Source organism: Myotis lucifugus, unplaced genomic scaffold (assembly GCF_000147115.1).
Source record: "Myotis lucifugus unplaced genomic scaffold, Myoluc2.0 scaffold_12, whole genome shotgun sequence".
Lineage (NCBI taxonomy): Eukaryota > Metazoa > Chordata > Mammalia > Chiroptera > Vespertilionidae > Myotis > Myotis lucifugus.
In genome coordinates, this window is record NW_005871060.1 from 8,660,504 (window position 1) to 8,679,075 (window position 18,572).

The following is an 18,572-nucleotide window of genomic DNA, read 5'->3' on the forward strand; positions in this document are numbered from 1 at the left end:
TCCGCAAGAGGGCCGCCCGGACCCCCCGGCCGGAGCCATCGGGCTATCCCGTTCCCCTCCGCTCTCGTCGGTGCTCGCGGCAAGGCGTGGAGCCGCGACCAACCCAGGCTTCGAGTCCGAGGAAGACGAGGAGGAAGAGGAAGGTGGAAGGGGAAGAAGGGGGGATGGTTGGTGGAGATGGACGTGGAGTGGCGCCCGGGCAGCCCGGAGGTCGGCCGCGTCCTCAGCCGTGAGCTCCGGGGGCGCCCGGGGCCGGGGACTGGGGGGCTACCACGGCGCGGGCCACCCGAGCGGGAGGCGGCGCCGGCGGGAGGACCGGAGCCCCCCGCACCCCAGCCCGGCGAGCGGCGGGGACCCGCTGCATCGCCACCTCCCCATGGACGGGCAGCCTCCGCGAGTGGCCTGGGCCGAGAGGCTGGTGCGCGGGCTGCGAGGTAAGAGCGCCACTGGCTGCGGCTGATGCGCCCACCTGGCGGGCGGGAGCCCTCGCCCGCTGCGGGGCTGCTTTCGGGGCTCCACCTCGCGTCCCCGCCTCCCCTGGAAACGCATTCCCCACTTCTGCTAACTCTGCTCTGTTTCCGGTACCCAGCGCCGCATTCCGTTGTTCCCTTCCCGGTGCAAATTTATTGGATACCTCCTTCTTCCAGGAGAGAAAAAAAAATGTCTGGAAATAAGTGAAAGCCATATTAAAGTGAAAGGATACATCTGAGGATATTTTTTTGATTGTAGAGGGAAAATGAATAGTGGACCGAATGGTGGTTGTGCTGTATACTTGCTAATTTCCCTACATTAGAACCGAAGTTCTGCGTTGGTACCCATGTTCTCCCGCAGATCTCGATCCCTCGTTGCTCTTCCTCCCGTTCTCGAAAGGGTAACAGTCCAGTCTTCTCCAAGTGGTGGGAGGAGTGTCATGGGTTGTCATTGATGTTGTTTTGATGTGTGTGGTTGTTTCTGGGAGTGGTGCTGTTGAGAACACCGCGAATAGAATAAAATAATATCTTTGAAAACAGTTATTTGGCCATTTCTAATTCTAGGCATTTTCCTAAAACAGTTGTAAGAAAAAGTTACATTGTTTTAAAAAACTTGGAAGTATGTTTTTAAATAACTAAATTAATGCTCTTTGAAATTCCAACCAAACAGTGAAGTCACCAGATACCAGCTGTGTGTAAATGTGTTGGTTCAGTGCACCCAACTCTCCAAAAGTCAGGAAAGGAATTTTCAAACTTGCCAGTGTGTATTAAGAGGACACAAATTTTCCAAGCGCAGATGGGGATCCTTTTTTTTTTTGCAAAGTTTTGTCAGAGGCATCCTTGGAAAAGAGTAGCATTTGTTCTTACCATCCGAATTATTTTAATCTCCAGTTTTAAGAGTTTCCATTCTCCCTTCTTTTGAAAATTTCCCTTCCCATCTCTAATCTTTCTGTCAGTTTTGAAAATCTTGCACAAAAAACCACCCAGGTGTTTTCATAACAACATGATTAAGATCAAGTCAGACCTACATATAGACCCCCAGTTCTACCAGCCTTGGCTGCGTGACCTTGAGCAAATTGCTAAACCTCTCTGATCCCCAACGTTTGCATTTGTTTTTTAAAAGAGATAATCCCAATATTTAGTTCTTGACTTTGGAGAATTAAATGAGATGAGACGTGTAAAATGTATAACAAGTCTCTCCCATTTTGTGAGTACTTCATAAATTACATCAGAAACTCCAAAAAGTATACATTTTTTGCTACTTCTTTTACATTAGTGCTTTTGCTAGTTAATTTGATTCAGAACATGGTAGAAAAGGAAAGATCCTTTTTTAATAACCTGTGTGAGTAGATTACTAAAAAAACGAATACTTTTTAAGGTTCAAATCTGTATTCAAACAAATTATATACAGTCAACCCTTGAACAAGCAGGTGGTTGGGGGCACTGACCTCCTATAACCACAGTCAGTCCCTCCACATGTGCCAATTCCCAACCGCAGAGTTGACCCTTGAACAACTGGGTTTTGGACCGGATGGGTCAATTGAAAAAAATCCCAGTATAAGTGGACCTGCTCAGTTCAAATCCATGTGGTTCAAGGATCAACTGTATTATTTTACATTGTTTTAAATGTACTTTTAAAAATATTCACTGAAGTGAGAATAAAGTTTCTTATAAGTTAATGTGTAATAGTAAATCATGATCCTTTTAAGTCAAGTAAGCATTTGATAACACATTTAACCTTCTTTGAATAAACTAATGGAATATAATAAAATGAAATATATATATTTATATGAGTGTAATATGAGTTAACTTTTTTAAAATAAAACTTTCAGAAAATTTACAAGGAATAAGCTCATATTTAAATCATATCTTACCAATCAATGGTCTAATTAGTAGGAGAGCAGGCTCAAAAAAAATCTTATAGAAAATTTTAGGACAAATATTATTTTATGAAGAACTATAACTGGCATTCTTGTCACTTGTTAAATAAATGACATTTGTTAAATACTTAGCACCTACTGTGAAACTAATACTCCGCTAGGTGCTACAAAAAAAGAAATAAACTAAAATAGCATATTACCATTTTCCTATACACAAACCCAGAAAAGTAAAATAAATAACTGTGAATGAGTTGTGATTCATTTTTCTTTCCCTCTTGGGATACCAATGAAAAGAATCTCATATGTATTGTGTAAGTAGTGCCCTAGGATCAGAACAGAAAGTAGCCTTCAATTTCTAAAGGTAGGAGAGATTACTCAAGTTTGGAGTGGTTAGGAGCTTCCCTGGAGGCCTCCTGTCTTTGTGACTTTAGACAACTCACTCAAGCTTCCTGGGCCTCAGGTGCTTGTTGATAAAATGGAAGAGTTTGCCCGGCCAGCGTGGCTCAGTGGTTGAGCATCAACTTATAAACCAGGAGGTCATGGTTCGATTCCCAGTCAGGGCACATGCCTGGGTTGTGGGCTCGATCCCCAGCGTAGGGCGTGCAGGAAGCAGTCGATCAATGATTCTCTGTCATCATTGATGTTTTTATCTCTCTCTCCCTCTCCCTTTCTCTCTGAAATCAATAAAAATATATTTTAATAAAATGGAAGAGTTCAACCTTTTAGCTTCAACATTCCCTTGTGTTGTTTAATGACATGAATCCAAGATGGACAACAAATGGTCATTTTCCCTCCTTGAACAGTAGCTAGATCTATCTTCTTAGCAGAAGTAATACAGCAAAGAAGACATGTTTGAGGCCTGGCTCTGGGAAGCATTGTGTCTCACTAAGGAATTAAGAATTTATCTCTTAATATTCAGAAGTAGTTGAAAGTTTCTGAGCAAGAACAGAACTTGCTGCAGAGGACTGTGAGTCAGGCAGTGTGCTGTGTAGGAGAGCTTTCAGAGGGAGACAGGAAGACAAGGGGACCAGGTAAGAGCAGCCAGTGCTGAAGAGGTGCTGAAGGCCTGGGCCAAAGGAAATGAAGGATGGCTGAAAAATTTAAAGACTTTCCCAAACTTAAAGGTACCCCCAATGGTATTGTTTTCTTTCATCTTAGCAAACTCTTTTCAGTGCAAAGGTACAATTTGATAATCTACACCAGTGGTTCTCAACCTTCCTAATGCCGCGACCCTTTAATACAGTTCCTCATGTTGTGGTGACCCCCAACCATAAAATTATTTTCGTTGCTACTTCATAACTGTAATTTTGCTACTGTTATGAATCGTCATGTAACAATGTATTTTCTTTGTTACAAATTGAACATAATTAAAGCATAGTGATTAATCACAAAAACAATATGTAATTATATATGTGTTTTCCGATGGTCTTAGGTGACCCCTGTGAAAGGGTTGTTCGACCCCCAAAGGGGTCGCGACCCACAGGTTGGCGACCCACAGGTTAAGAACCACTGCTCTACATGAACTATCCAATTTTCTGAATTTCCAAAGTTGAATGTGTTTTCTGGGTGAATTTGTGTACTAACTTGTTAAAGTCATTTTCTGCTTGTTATTTTAGACATCTACTGGTATGCTTTTTCTTTTTCTTTTTTGAAAAATAAAGTACTAGCTGTATTAGTCAGGGCAGGCTAAGCTGCTATAACAAATAATACCTCCTTTCCCATTCACTATGTTGTCACATCACTATCCATTTCCAGAACTTTATCATCATCCCAAACAGAAACTCTACCCATCTATAATAATAAAAGGGTAATATGCTAATTAGACCTGATAGACCAGACATCTTTTGGTTGTCCGGTCCTCCCTCCAGACAAAGCCATGGTGCCCGGGGGACAAGGCAGAGGCGGTTAGGGGTGATCAGGCAGGCAGGCAGAGGCAGTTAGGGATGATCAGGCAGGCATGCAGAGTGGTTAGGGGCAATCAGGCAGACAGGCAGGTGAGCAGTTAGGAGCCAGCAGTCCCGGATTGCAAGAGAGATGTCCGACTGTCGGACATCCCCAGAAGGGTCCCAGATTGGAGAGGTTGCAGGCCGTGCTGAGGGACACCCCCCCCCCACATGAATTTCATGCTCCGGGCCTCTAGTTAAGCAATAACTCCCCATCTTCCCTCCTCCCTGCCCCTGCTAATCTCTATTCTACTTTCTGTCTCTGAATTTCAGTATTCAGGTTTTGGTGGAATCATACAGTGCTTGTCCTTTCATGTCTGGCTTATTCCCTTAGTTTAATGCTTTGAAGGTTTACCCATGTTGTAGCATGTATCGGAACTTCATTCCTTTTGATATCTAAATAATATTCCATTGTATGTACCACATTTTATTTATTCATCAGTTAATGCACACTTTAGTTGTTTTCATCTTTTGGCTATTGTGATTTTCCCTTTATTTTAATCCAAACCTCACTTCATCACTTCGTCCTTTTCCCTTTTTATTTGCATAAATGAGATTTTGTATTTTCATTGCTGTGAGGATTATTTTTGCTGGAGGGTTGCTACTCTGTGATAAAGTTATGCTAGTAACAGAATTTATGCAGCCAACAAAAATTTATGAAGAGTCTCCTTTGTGCTTGGTACTAAGGATACAGAGGTGAATAATACAATAATCCAACTCTCAAGGAGCTTTGAGTTTAGTAAGGGAAACAGAGATGTAAGTAAATAATTGCAGTGCCAGGTCCCAGATATGGGAAGGACACAAAGTGGAGAGGACCAGCTCAACCCAGAAAGGCCAGAGGAGGTGAAACAAGTTACACGTTTGTTTTGAAGGAAGGGGGTGGAACGGACGAGGGACAAATAGCAGAAGTGAGATCAAGCAAGCCAGTAGCCCTTTGAGACTTTTTCGTGTGGACAGTTAAAGCCAGTGGGGGCTTCAGGCAAGGCTGATATGATCACATGTCAATCTAAAGATGATTATAGCAAGAATGTAGAGAATAGTCTAAGGTGGATAGCACTGATTGCTGGGAGAATAGGTAAGGAGCGGTCTAACCAAGAGGGGTGATAAAAGGTGCAACAAGGGCATGTGAACTGGATGGAAGGAAGTTAAATTAAATGGACAGAAACCATCAGAATTATGGACCACCTCCCTATGAGGGTTAAGAAAAGAGCCTATTCTAGAATGAAACCCATGTTTGTGCTTGGTATCTTTAACCCAAACAGGTCAAATAGGTTTCTAGAAAAAGAAAGAAAAATCTCACTTTGAGGTATGTGAGTATGAGTTGTCTGTGGAAGAGGCCGGTTGGAACTGGTAGGTAGCTGTGGTGTGCACTTGTCTGCACCTCAGGAGAGGTTCAGGAGCCAATATCATATAAGGCAGCAACTGACTATTTGAAAAATGGACCAATCGTAATACAAAGTCACTTCTCTTTCTAAAGGTGTCCCCACAATTCCAAGGAATATTAGGGAGGATTGTATTTATCTTTCTAAACAAGGCCCAATGAGCACAAAAACAGGATTCTTTTATGATATAAACTAGAGACCCGATGCACGAAAATTTGTGCAAGAGTAGGTTTTCCTTCCCCCAGCTGCCAGCACTGGCTTCCCTCCGGCATCCGGGACCCGGGCTTCCCTCCTCCGGCCACCAGCAGGCACCCAGGACCCGGTCTGGCTTCCCCTGGGCTGCCTGCAGGCACCTGGGACCTGGCTGGCTTCCCTCCAGCCCCAGCTTCATCAGGAAGGACGTCCAGAATGATGTCCAGAAGGCGTCCAGTCTAATTATCATATTACCCTTTTATTATTATAGATGCCATGAGCATTTAGTCAGACTATTCAGAATGAACTCAAAGTCCATACAGATTTGGGTCTTTATACCACTCTGACATCTAGGCGTCAGAAGGAGGACATTTTATAGATAGATCTGTTTCTGAAGCATAGACAGGCCTCTCTCAACCACTACATACTTTACATATATTTCTCTTTCCCAGAAGAACCCCGCAAAGAAGTACTGTTCTCCCATTTTCAGATGAGGAATTGAAGGCTCATGACATTAGGGAAGGTCTCAGCTCATAAGTGGCTGAGCCCTCATTTGAACCCAACGCTAACTCCAATCCCTACATGTACTTTGTCTTGATCAGTAAAGTCATCAGGGTTAGTGTATTTCAGATGGGACAGGGTTAATGTGAGGCAAAAGATCCACACTGGGTCGTTTCACCATGGAACTGAAATATTTACAGGTGAAATGATATGAAAGCTGGGATTAGATTTAACAGAGAGGAATGGGTGAGGATTTAGATCAGGGGTGGGGATCACTGGCCCGTGGGCCGTACGAAGCTGGCGAAATCATTTGTTCTGGCCCTGCCAAGGCATTAGGGGTGAAATAATTAGATGTTGGACCAAATATAGCAGGCTAATTTTTAAGTTGATCATTTTGTAAGACCGGAGAATGATGTTATAAATATCCAAATGGCCCTTGGCAGAAAAAAGGTTCCCCACCCCTGGTATAGATGAATCAAGATTGGTGTTGAGTTGATAATAGTTGAAATTGGGTGAGAGATACATTAGATCATTCTCGCTGATATTTTTTATATATTGCAAAATAAAAAGGGTTTGGAAGTATTTGGATAAAATAAATGCAAAGATGCATTTTTTTTTTCAAAATCAGTTGTTTATGTTTGGCACATCGTTTGTGTGTTGGATTATCTATGTCTGAGTTCCTTTATATTCATATCAATGACACTGCACAAGGGAATAGACACTGTCTGGGTGCTGTGCTCCGTTAATTCAGCACCCTCTTAAACACAAGGGAGCTGGATATTGCCCACCCCTCATACCGTGCTCTCCCTAGCAGCTGCCGACACCTTATGTACTGGCCATGAGTGCCTACAGTGCAGGGCAGGCACTCCCTCCACAAAGGGGACAGTTGTGGGAAAAGACAACAGTTGAGTTTGAAGGATGCTGCCATTTTGGATGTGAACTCCAAGCTTACCCATCCTTACTCTGTTAGCTCTGTAAACATGGGAAGTAGGTGGCAACAGCACAGCCTTTTTTCCCCCCCTATTTGTGGATGCAGCCGTTTCTCATCCGTCAGAATGTAAAGAGGTCCCTGTACCCTGAGACAGACCCAACCTACACATCCAGTGGGGAAATTCGATGAAATTTTTAAACCCATAAATATTTGAGGAGCTAGAGTCTTTTGTGAAAAGTAAATGCATAAAAGGATATTATATAAAAGCATACTCGGTAAATAAAGGGACTTTTTTTTTTCCTTTGAAATGTTTCATGTAAGGGCTAGAGCATTTAATTGCCATGGAGCATTGCAAGTTTCGTTTGAAGAAAATTTGAAAGGAGTTTGGTTTTCCTATTTTAGGTCAAGTGGTACCATTTGTAAATATTAAGAACTATGATTCTTCCTTAAGGTATAATCGTTTATAAACCATAGGAAAGAGTGAAATCACTGCTCCAGTGAGGCCAGGCAACAATCTTTCCTGATGGTAAAGAGACTGACAGTCTCCACTTATGTGTATATCTTATGCCTGGCCTCCCAAGGAAATATACCCAAAGATATGGTGTGGTTGTGTCCAGGGCTACTGCGCCTAACATTTGGCTGCCTCTGTGTTATTCTGAGTTGTAATTTTCCATGTCATATAAATTTGTAATAATTCTTTAATATGATAGTTTCAGCGAACAAACATTCTGCTTGCTGCATTTCTTCTGAGTGAGTAATTCCCTGACAACTACCAGATCTTGGCAGAAGCGAACCTGGTCATAAGTTATGCTCCACTTTCAGTGTGGTGAAATCTATGATGCGTAACACAGTGTCTTTGAGTTCAGACGCTGATTTTCCTAAAGGAAATTTGGGGAAAAAAATGAAAGGAAATGAAGTACTCCAATTTAGGAGCAGAACTAATGTATTATTACAAGACTTAAGAATACATAAACACTAGTGATGAAGTCATTTCTTCGAAGTGGAAGGCCATGCACCATTTGCCCTCTGTCTCTGCGAGGCTGGGTTGTGGTTTAAGAAGCTCTGTGAACCTCAGTGATGGAAGGGGTTAAAGTCTGTGGAATAAAAGTGTGAGGCAACCAGGGACCAGGTTGGCTTCCATTAACAGCCAACCTAATCTAACTGAAAGGATTGGGAAGTCTGTCTTTTTTGGAAAACATCAAGGCTCTTCCGAGTAACCAGCAATGTGACTTGACCACACTGCTCATTAATGGGGGTTTGGACGGCCACCACGGCTGTCTGCCAGCCCCAAACTGCGGTAACTCTCTCCAGCAAGCTCGCGGAGGTTATGTCATCTTTGCTCCGCCGGCCCAACACTTTTTCCATCTGCAAAAATACGGAACATGGTTGCTGATTTTACTCTCTCCAAAGAGAGAAGTCGGCTAAGTTGTTGCTTTTTATTTAAAGAGTATATGTTAATTGGCACTTTAAAAATCTGTTCAACTAAGCATGTTTAATGTAATCAGTCGCTAGTTTCTTAAAAGGACAAAGGGCAGAGGGCAGAGATTTTAGGCCGATGTGTTAGAAGCTTGATAGATGTTCCAATAGGGAAACGATGCTCCAACCAGGACTTCTTTTCCTCAGGGGTGACTTAAAAGGTATCATTTGCAATGTAGTTTCCGCATGTACTAAGTTTAGTAATAGGATAATTACCATATAGGAAGAGCTTATGTGTATGCACAATGATTTAATCTCTCTTGTAGGCTGCCCTCATTTCCTGTTCTCTTGCTAAGTTTTTACTAAGGTACTCCTGCTGAAACAATTTCCCAGTTACATTCAGAGCAAGCTAAAAAAAATATCAGAGAATCTCCCTTAAAGGTTATACTATCTATTTTATGTTTTTCCTTTGCCATTTATAAGGTTTTTTTAAAAAAGACATTTTTTTATTATTATTTTAAAGGTCTCTGGGGAACAAGACTTATGGAAGAAAGCAACACGAACCGAGAGAAATACCTGAAAAGCGTTTTGCGGGAGCTGGCCACATACCTCCTTTTTCTCATCGTCCTGTGCATCTGTAAGTAGAACAGTTCCTTCCAGTAAAGGAGAAGGTGTGGGAGTATGTGACCCGTCAACATCATAATTGAAAGGAATCGTGTATGCACCACAAGGGTTAGTTCAGAAGGTCTCTGCTCTGTTTTCAATTCCAATTTAAAATTTGGTAAAACTCTCTTCTCTGGTAAACATTAATTAAAATTCAGCATTATCTGATTGGCCAGTTCATTGCCAGTTGTGACCACTTTCACTCTGAGATGCAAGTGGTAACCTGCCACATACCTTCTAAGTAAAAGGTTTTTTTGCATTAGATTTCTTAACAATAATTAGCAAAATGACTTCCCAAATATAACTTTGAGAAAATACAAATAATGTCACCTAATATTGCTTTTATGGATATATGTAATATAGTCCCTTCTTTCATATTTAATGTGTGGTGTGAGTGCCTTCATTCTTCAATAATCACCAGATTTTTACTCTACAGGAAACGTACTGCAGACCCATCTCTTTATGTTTTTCTCTCTTCTTTAGTATGTCCCTGCATCCTCTGGGAGGGGAGGGAAGCCTTAGCCAGAAATGAGTCTTAGAAACCATTTTCCTTTAAGAGCCAGTCAGTGGAGTTATCCTTTGAATTAAAGGGTGTTGGGTGATAGAGTTCTGTAGTGTCCCTTCTAAAGCCCTTTATGAGAACAGATAAAGAAACGGATTTGTGACCACCAAAACCTCTTGCTATACTCCTCCAGAAAAAGAGTTCATTCTTATAGTGTACACTTGGAAATGCTTAAAAATTCACACCAACCTTAGAAAGAGGCCCCTTTTATGTAAATGGAAAGAATAAAAATGTAATCAGTACTTTGATATGCCATTCTTATTATATTAAAATTGACCCCCTTGAATGTAATTGACTAAGTGCTGAAAGCTTCCTTAAAAACAATTTTTATTTACTAGATTTAAAAAAATAAAAATAAAAAGATTTGTAAGTTCAACAGAAAAGGTTAAAGAAACATCAAAGTTTCAATATTTATAATTTTAAGAAATTGAATATTGATTTATTTCATATCTCCACACTGCTTCTTACCAATACTAGTAAGCTCTTAATGAGCTTTAGCAGGGTGTGACTTCTCCTTACATTTTCTGAAATTTTGCCTATCCAACTGGGAATTTAAGAAAAAATAAGTTATTTAAGCTAAAAAGTATGTCTATATGAACAACATCCATCTAATCCATCTTCTTGTCTTTTTCTTACTAATTATAAGTTATTTGTTAGGTAGGAGTGTCTCATTACTTTTTTAAATCTTTATTGTTGAAAATATTACATATGTCCCCTTTTCCCCCATTTAGCCCCATATAGCCCACCCCCAGTCCCCCACCCCAGGCCTTTACCACCCTATTGTCTGTGTTTATGGGTTAAGCCAGTGATTCCCAAAGTGGGCGCTACCGCCCCCCAGTGGGCGCTGCAGCGATCCAGGGGGGCGGTGATGGCCACAGGTGCATTTGGGGGCGATGAGTAACTGCTATTAAAATTTTAAAAAAATTAATTTCTAGGGGCTGAGTAATATTTTTTCTGGAAAGGGGGCGGTAGGCCAAATAAGTTTGGGAACCACTGGGTTAAGCATATATGCATACAAGATCTTTGGTTGATCTCTTCCCACCCACCCACCCACCCACCCCCACCCCCTTCTGAGATTCCACAGTCTGTTCCATGCTTCTATGTCTCTAGATCTATTTTGTTCACTGTTTATTTTGTTCATTAGATTCCACATATGAGTGAGATCATATGATACTTGTTTTTCTCTGACTCGCTTATTACCCTTAGCACAATACTCTTCAGGTCCCCTCCATGCTGTCTCAAAGGGTAAGAGATTATTTTTTATTGCTGCATAGTATTTCATGGTATAAATGTACCACTGCTTTTTATCCACTTGTCTACTAATGGGCACTTGGGCTATTTCCAGATCTTAGCTATTGTAAATTGTGCTGCTATGAACATAGGGGTACATATATTCTTTCTGATTGGTGCTTCAGGTTTCTTAAGATATATTCCTAGAAGTGGGATCACTGGGTCAAATGGCAGTTCCATATTTAATTTTTTGAGGAAACTCCATACTGTTTTCCATAATGGCTGTACCAGTCTGCAATCCCACCAGCAGTGTACTAGGGTTCCCTTTTTTCCACACCCTCACCAGGACTTGTTATTTGTTGATGGTAACCATTCTGACAGGTGTGAGGTCATACCTCATTGTTTTAATTTGTAGCTCTCTGATGATCAGTGATTTTGACTATTTTTTCATATGTCTCTTGACCATCTGTATGTGAACTTTGAAGAAGTGTCTATTTAGGTCCTTTGCCCATTTTTTAATTGGATTGTTTGTCTTCCTTTTGATAAGTTATATGAGTTCCTTATATATTTTGAATATTAACTCTTTATCAGATGTATCACTGTCAAATATGTTCTCCCATACAGTGGGCTCCCTTTTTGTTTTGTTGATGGCTTCTTTTTCTGTGGAGCAGCTTTTTATTTTGATGTAGTTCCATTTGTTTCTCTCTCTCTCTCTCTCTCTCTCTTTCTCTCTCTTTCTAGTTCTTCTCATATAGCAGTCCCTTTAACATTTCTTGCAGTGCTGGTTTGGTGCTGACAAACTCCTTTAGCCCCCTGCCCCCCTCCCCCCTTTTTTTCCCCCAGAAGCTCTTTATTTCACCATCTATTTTGAATGATAGCCTTGCTGGATATCGTAATCCTGGTTTCAGATTCTTGCTTTTCATTATCTTGAATACTTCATGCCATTCCCTTCTGGCCTGTAGAGTTTCTGATGAAAAATCAGCTGACAGCCTTATGGGAGCTCCTTTGTAGGTAACAAATTGCTTTTTTCTTGCTGCCTTTAAGATTCTCTCTTTGTCTTTAATTTTGGGCATTTTAATTATGATGTGTCTGGGCATGGGCCTGTTTGGGTTCTTCTTACTTGGGACTCTCTGTACCTCCTGAACTTGCATGGCTTTGCATATGCATGAGATCATGTGATACTTGTCTTTCTCTGACTCGCTTATTTCGCTTAGTATAATACTCTCCAGGTCCCTCCAGGTTAGGGAATTTTTCTGCCATTATTTCTTCAAACATGTTCTCTATCCCTTGCTCACTTTCTTCCCCTCTTGGCACACCTATTATGTTTCATGTTGTCCCACAGCTCCCTTAAGCTTTCCTCCTGTTTTTTTATTGTTTTTCATTTTTAGTTCTCTGATTGAGTGATTTTTTTCTACCCTGTCTTCTAATTCACTGATCCAACCTTCAGCTTCCCCTAATCTTCTGTGTATTCCTTCCACTGTGTTCTTTATTAGTGCTATGTCATTCTTCATAGTTACTATATCTTTTCTCAAGCTGTTGAGCATCTTTGCCATCATTATTTTGAACTCTATGTCTGATAAATGTCTTATCTCCATTTCATTTATCTCTTCTTCTGGAGAAATCTCTTGTTCTTTCATTTGGGGCTAGTCTTTTTGTCTTTCAATTTTTACTGTTTGTCTGGGTCTGAGTCTGAGTATTAGGTAAATCTGCTGCAACTCCCAATCTCTAGTGCAGGATAATGTCAAACACTGTTTGTGACTGGCTCTGTTTGGAGCTATCATCAATCCATAGCTTGTGGCTCCCTCTGCTGGGGCTGTGTTCCTTTGGAAAGGATCAAGATGTGCACCAGCATCTGCTTTTCCTAGTCCCAGGCCTCAGATTACATCAGGCAAAGACTCAAAGCCTCCAGAGACCCACCTCTGCCTGTAGTCCCATTGACACTGTTTTTATTAGCCTCAGGCTATTGACCACAAGGTGGGGCAAGAGGTCTTCCAATAGGGTTGGGCAACTGCCTTCCCCCCAGGCAAATACCGCCTGGATAGCAGCTCACTGGAGAAAGATGTCCTCTGCAGAGTGAGGGATTGACTCAGCATAGGAAACTGGGGTGGCTGCCCTCTGAGCTCCAATTCCAGAGCCCCCCAAACCTGGCTTCTGCTCACACAGCTCCAGTCCACTCTGCCCTCCCTCTTCCGGAGCCCAAGGTGAGTGGCTACACATGAAATTTTGTACGTTGCCCTTTAAGAGGGTGCCTGCATTTCCATCCATCTCTCACTGGCAGACAGCAACCCTGCTGCTTTTCACAGTCAGGTGTTATGTGGGTACCTTTCTCAGTTCTGGTGCTCTGGGCTGGGGATCCCAGCTTGGGGTTTAGACCCCAGAGCTCTCAGTGGGAACCCCCCACAGCTGAGATATCCCTCCACAACTTCAGCTGCTGCCTGTGGGAGCTCGGCCAGCCCTTTCGTGCCTCTGCACTTCCTACCAGTCTCTGCAGTCTCCACTTCCTGGTTATCAGGATTCTCTCCAGCTAGTCTTCAGTTGATTTATCAGGGTGGCTTTTCTGTATTTTAGTTGGTTGGTTAGTTTTTATTTTTAGTGAGGGTTTTTGTGTTTGGTTTGGGGCTTTCTGTGTGTTTTCTTTTGTGGCTTAAAACAACAGAAATTTATTCTTTCACAGTTCTGGAGGCTAGAGGTCCAAATCATGGTGCCTGCACCATCTGCCCTCTGGGACCTGTAAGGGAATCCTTCCTTGCCTCTTCCTGGCTTGTATTAGTTTGCGGGCAATCCTTGGTGTCCTTGGCATGTAGCTCCATCATTCCAGTTCTCCATCGTCAGAGGGCCAGCTCCCTGTGTCTCTGTTCTTTCACATGGCCATCTCCTTATAAGGACACCTGCCTGGTGAAGTCTTCATTTTAGGGATTTACTGATGTTCCCTTTGATAACCTAGCATATTAATAATTTTTGTAAATGTTCCATGAATATTTGAAAAAGACCGTGTGATCTCTTTTGGTGCAGTATAAGGTTTGATGTACATTAAATTACATTTTCAATTAAAATCCCTAATATCCCAGGATAATTTTTGTCTACTTTCTCTATCAAAGATTGATAAGATATAAATTTAAGTTTCCAACTACAATTGTAGTTTTGGTATTTCCCTTTATGTTACTAGAAGGTGTTGCTCTACATATCTTGATGTTGTTATTCAATACATAAAAGGTTATTACAGTTAAATTATTGTATATGGCATTATTTATAAAATAATTTGTTTATTTAACTCAATACTCACTTTATAATCTTCTTTGTTAGATGATTATGCCACTTACCAAATTTTAAAAAATATTTTATTCCTAATATATGTCTAATACATATTTTCTCATTCCTTTATTGTTCAGTTCATTTTGAGTGTGTCTCATAAAAATTCTACAGATGCAATTTTTAAAATTTTTATAAACCAGTATTTAATAAGACTTTGTCATCTAGTGAGTTTAACCTCTTCACATTTCATGCTTTTGTCAGATTTTTGTCATCTCTTTTTTCCCTCTCTTTTATGCTTTCCTGTTATTTTCCTTTTGGAAATTGTTTCTTTGATTTTTATTCTAATGATTTGGCGTTTGTTCAATACAATTGCCTTTATTTGCTTTAGTATTTGAGCTTATATTTTTCACAGTATTAAGAATAATATAGTATCTACTGCCTGTTTGAAATGAGAGCATATTTTTCAGACAGTTTTGGTTCATTTACATGCTGATTAATTGGTGATGCTATGATGATATTTTTTATTCTGGATTACTTTATGGAAATGGAACTTGGAAGCTAAGACAGGGACTAAGTAGCAGAAGAAATACATGCACATAGGATATATATATGTCCTTTACATTATGTTTTTTAATATTCTCCTCTCCTTTCTAGTCCTCATTTAAGGTTACCTATTTTATGCTGTAATTTTTTTTCTTCACAATTTAGTTAATTTAAGGAGTGAATGTTGCCTTCCAAATGGGCTTTCTTCATCAGGTACTGAAAGCAGAAATGATATAACAGTCTTATATTTCTACTGCATTTGATAGTATGCAAAATGTCTTTATATACATCTCTCCAGTTGAACTACGCAAAAGCTCTAGATGTTATTATTCCCATTTTCTAGATAATTAAACTGAAGCTCAGAAAAGTTAAGTAGTTGGCCGAGAGCCCAAGACACTGAGACCCACAACATAGAGGCAGACATTCAAGATGAAGCAACGTATAAACTCAAACCCAAATCATTCTGACCTCAAAGACAGGGGTCCCTTAGGTGCAGCTTAGATGGACTCATGGTGCAGCTGACTCCTAGACTCTGTGGAGATGTCACTCAAAGATATCCCACAGACCAGACCAGGGCCTGGCATAAGGAAGGGACTGGGGTAATGTTTGCTGATTGATTGAATAATCATCCCCTCGAAGCTAGATGGCATTGTTTCTCTGAATGTCCAGCAGGAGGCGCTACATAGTCAAGGGGATCTGTCACTTTCCTTCAGTGAAGCATTAAATTCCATACAGGTCCTCAGAATTTCAAAAGTAAAACCAAAATTGAAAATATAAGAAAATAAAGGAGATATATATTTTAAATCATTGGCTAAAATCTATGTACATATATAACTATACCATTTTTATAAATCAAGAAATTTAAGTAATTTGTCAAAATTCTTATATTAGCAACAACAAAAAATCCAAAATGATCTGTATTAGTCAGTCAATTCAATGCAAATTCCAATTTTAAGTTAATTTAGAAAAATAAACATTTATTTAGTTGGCCTTGGGGAGCCTTCACTACTACCCTTTAGCATCATATCAGCTTTGTTCCCTGGACTGACTCTGTTCCACAGAAGGCCTTTGTAGAATTCATTGTACCTTGTCCATCCCTCTGTGGGGCTGGGAAGGCAGTGCTCTGCCCAGGAATCTCTGAGCTCCTCTTCTTTAGGGCAGAGATCACATCCTACTCATCTTCATGTTCAACACCTTAGTCCGTAACTGTGAATGGACTACAAGTCTGCTCCAGTACAGTTTTTGAAAGGCAGCAGGTCATGTAACACTTAACGAGGAGTGTTCTTGTCCTAATTAGCAAGTCAGAGGATGATTGGTGGGAAAGCCTAGCTGAGGAGACTGGAAAACGTGCCTCCCCCTCTAACTACAGACACATGCCATGTGGATTAGGTGTGTTTTCTGCTCCCATGGCTGCTTGACATGGACTCTCAGACACACTTTTGTTTAGATCACTATTATCCACTCCTCTCTTTTAATAATCTAAATTTTCTATGATGCTCCAGTGGGAAAGGAATTATGTGAGAGATAAAGGTTTTACTAAATAGCATTTAATCCCAAATCATTTTTAAACAAGTTTTTAAATGCATTTTATGAAGCCTGAGATTATTATAGAATCAGGTAAGCATTATTCACCTGCTAGGTGTTGAGAACTGTGGTCAAAAGAAGTATAAAATGTGTTTCCTCTGGAAGCTTTGTGTCTGCTAATTATAGGAATTATAGCATATTACACCTGCAATCATTAGAGTCCAGAATAAGATAGTACTCATTAAAGTGCTGACAGTTTTAATAGATTGCAGGGGTAATGTTTGCTGATTGATTGAATAATCATGTTATAACAATCTGATTAAGGAGGATGAACCACTGTTATTGGACATTTAAGTGTCAGCCACTGAATTAGATAATTTTTAGTTATTATTTTTATTTAAGCACCAAAAAAATCCTGTGGAATAGCTCATTATCCTCATCTTACAGAGAACTTAAGCTCAAAAAGTTTCAACAACTTGCACAGGTTACATAGCAAGTAAGAGGCACAACCAAGATTCAAACCCTAATCTGTGACCTGCTAAGCCTATAAATTACCCTCCCACCTCCCTCCAGGACTTTTCAGAATGGGCTGGTAAAATCAGCCAGTCCTTGTGGCTGGGATGGAGCTTGAGTTTAGAGGGTTTCATACAAGATTTGATAGGTGAGAGCTAGATGTGACTGTACCTATCAGCATCCTGAAGGGGCAGAGGTGAAAACCTTGAAGTGGTAGCTAAAGGGAGTTTAATGAAGTGACTGTTTACAGAGGTGTGGCGGAGTGGTGGAGACCAACAAGGGGAAGTGAGACACTCAGGAAAGATTCCCACCTCCAGGCTTGAGGAAAAGGGGAGGGAATGGCATGGCATGAACCTAGTGTGCTGTGGGAAAGAGTTTTCCCCAGTAGCCAGGGCCGAGCTTCGAGAGTCGCCTGACAGACTTCATCCAGGTGATGAGGGGATGGAGAGTAGGGGTGGAGGGAACAAACTCAACTCTCTCTCTCCTCATGCCCCCAGACCTCCTGTTCAGCCCTATATTGGCAAGGGACCCAGTGTGGTACGGTCTATAGGGGTCAGCATCAGGGCACGCACAGAGCAGGGCAAGAAGAATGGAGAATTGATCTGGGAACAAGCAGAGATGGCCTGCCCGCGTTATTGTGGGGAGAGTCCGTGGCACGTGCACAACCATGGGCTGAGGAGCTCGGCGTGGCCTCTGCTGGGACCTGTGCAGACCAGCCTCCCAGAAGCGCTGAGAGATGAAGGCCAAGAAGCTGGTTGGAATCCCAAAATGTCAAGTAAAGGTGCCTGATCTTAATTCAGTGCTCAGTACTTAGGCAGTTTTATTTCACATGTCAATGTTAGTTTCTTTGTTTTCTAAACCAGAGAACTAGGGAGTACACAGGAATGGCAAAGGGAAGGAGACGAGGGTGTGTGCCGTCCACTGGGAATGTGGGAGTGAGGGCAGGTGCCCTCAGGGGCTCATCCGGCTCTCTCTGTGTTCCAGTGACCTATGGGATGATGAGCTCCAGTGTGTACTACTACACTCGCGTAATGTCACAGCTCTTCCTAGACACCCCCGTGTCCAAAACGGAGAAAACTAACTTTAAAACGCTTTCTTCAATGGAAGACTTCTGGAAGGTATTTACTAATGACTTTGAAAGTACCTCTTGGTCACTGAAAATGGTTCATCTACACTAATAAAAGAGAAACATGGTAATTGGCGTACGACCGCTACCCTTCCCATTGGCTAATTAGCGAGATATGCAAATTAATCACCAGCCAAGATGGCGGTTAACTGTCAACAAAGATGGCGGTTAATTTGCATATGTAGGCACAATGCAGGAAGGCAAAAAGGAAAGCACAGAAGAAGCCCCCTGGCACTGACAGTGATCGGAAACCCAGGGGGGAGCTAAGAGCTGGGGGGTAGGGTCAATCCGCTGTCCTGTCTTTCTTTGTTAAAACCAGAAGCATAACCAAGAGGATAGTCCTGAGCGATATTAATGTTGCCAGGGAAGACCTGCTCCTTTCTCGTCCCTGGTAAACTACGCCCTATTCAGCTATTCACCTATACCCTTGCAATTTTTTTATCT

At 41.3% G+C, this 18,572-nt stretch overlaps 1 protein-coding gene across 1 annotated transcript in view; it reads left to right on the forward strand.

Annotated features, from left to right (window-relative positions):
• Positions 1 to 6: 6 nt before the first annotated feature.
• Positions 7 to 18,572, forward strand: part of PKD2 (polycystin 2, transient receptor potential cation channel) — a 58,760-nt gene continuing 40,194 nt past the window's right edge. The window contains exons 1-3 of the mRNA XM_006109794.3: positions 7 to 434; positions 9,239 to 9,352; positions 17,987 to 18,120. Of these exons, the coding sequence (XP_006109856.3) occupies positions 377 to 434; positions 9,239 to 9,352; positions 17,987 to 18,120 (306 nt within the window). The 5' untranslated portion in view covers positions 7 to 376. The remainder of the gene's footprint in view (positions 435 to 9,238; positions 9,353 to 17,986; positions 18,121 to 18,572) is intronic.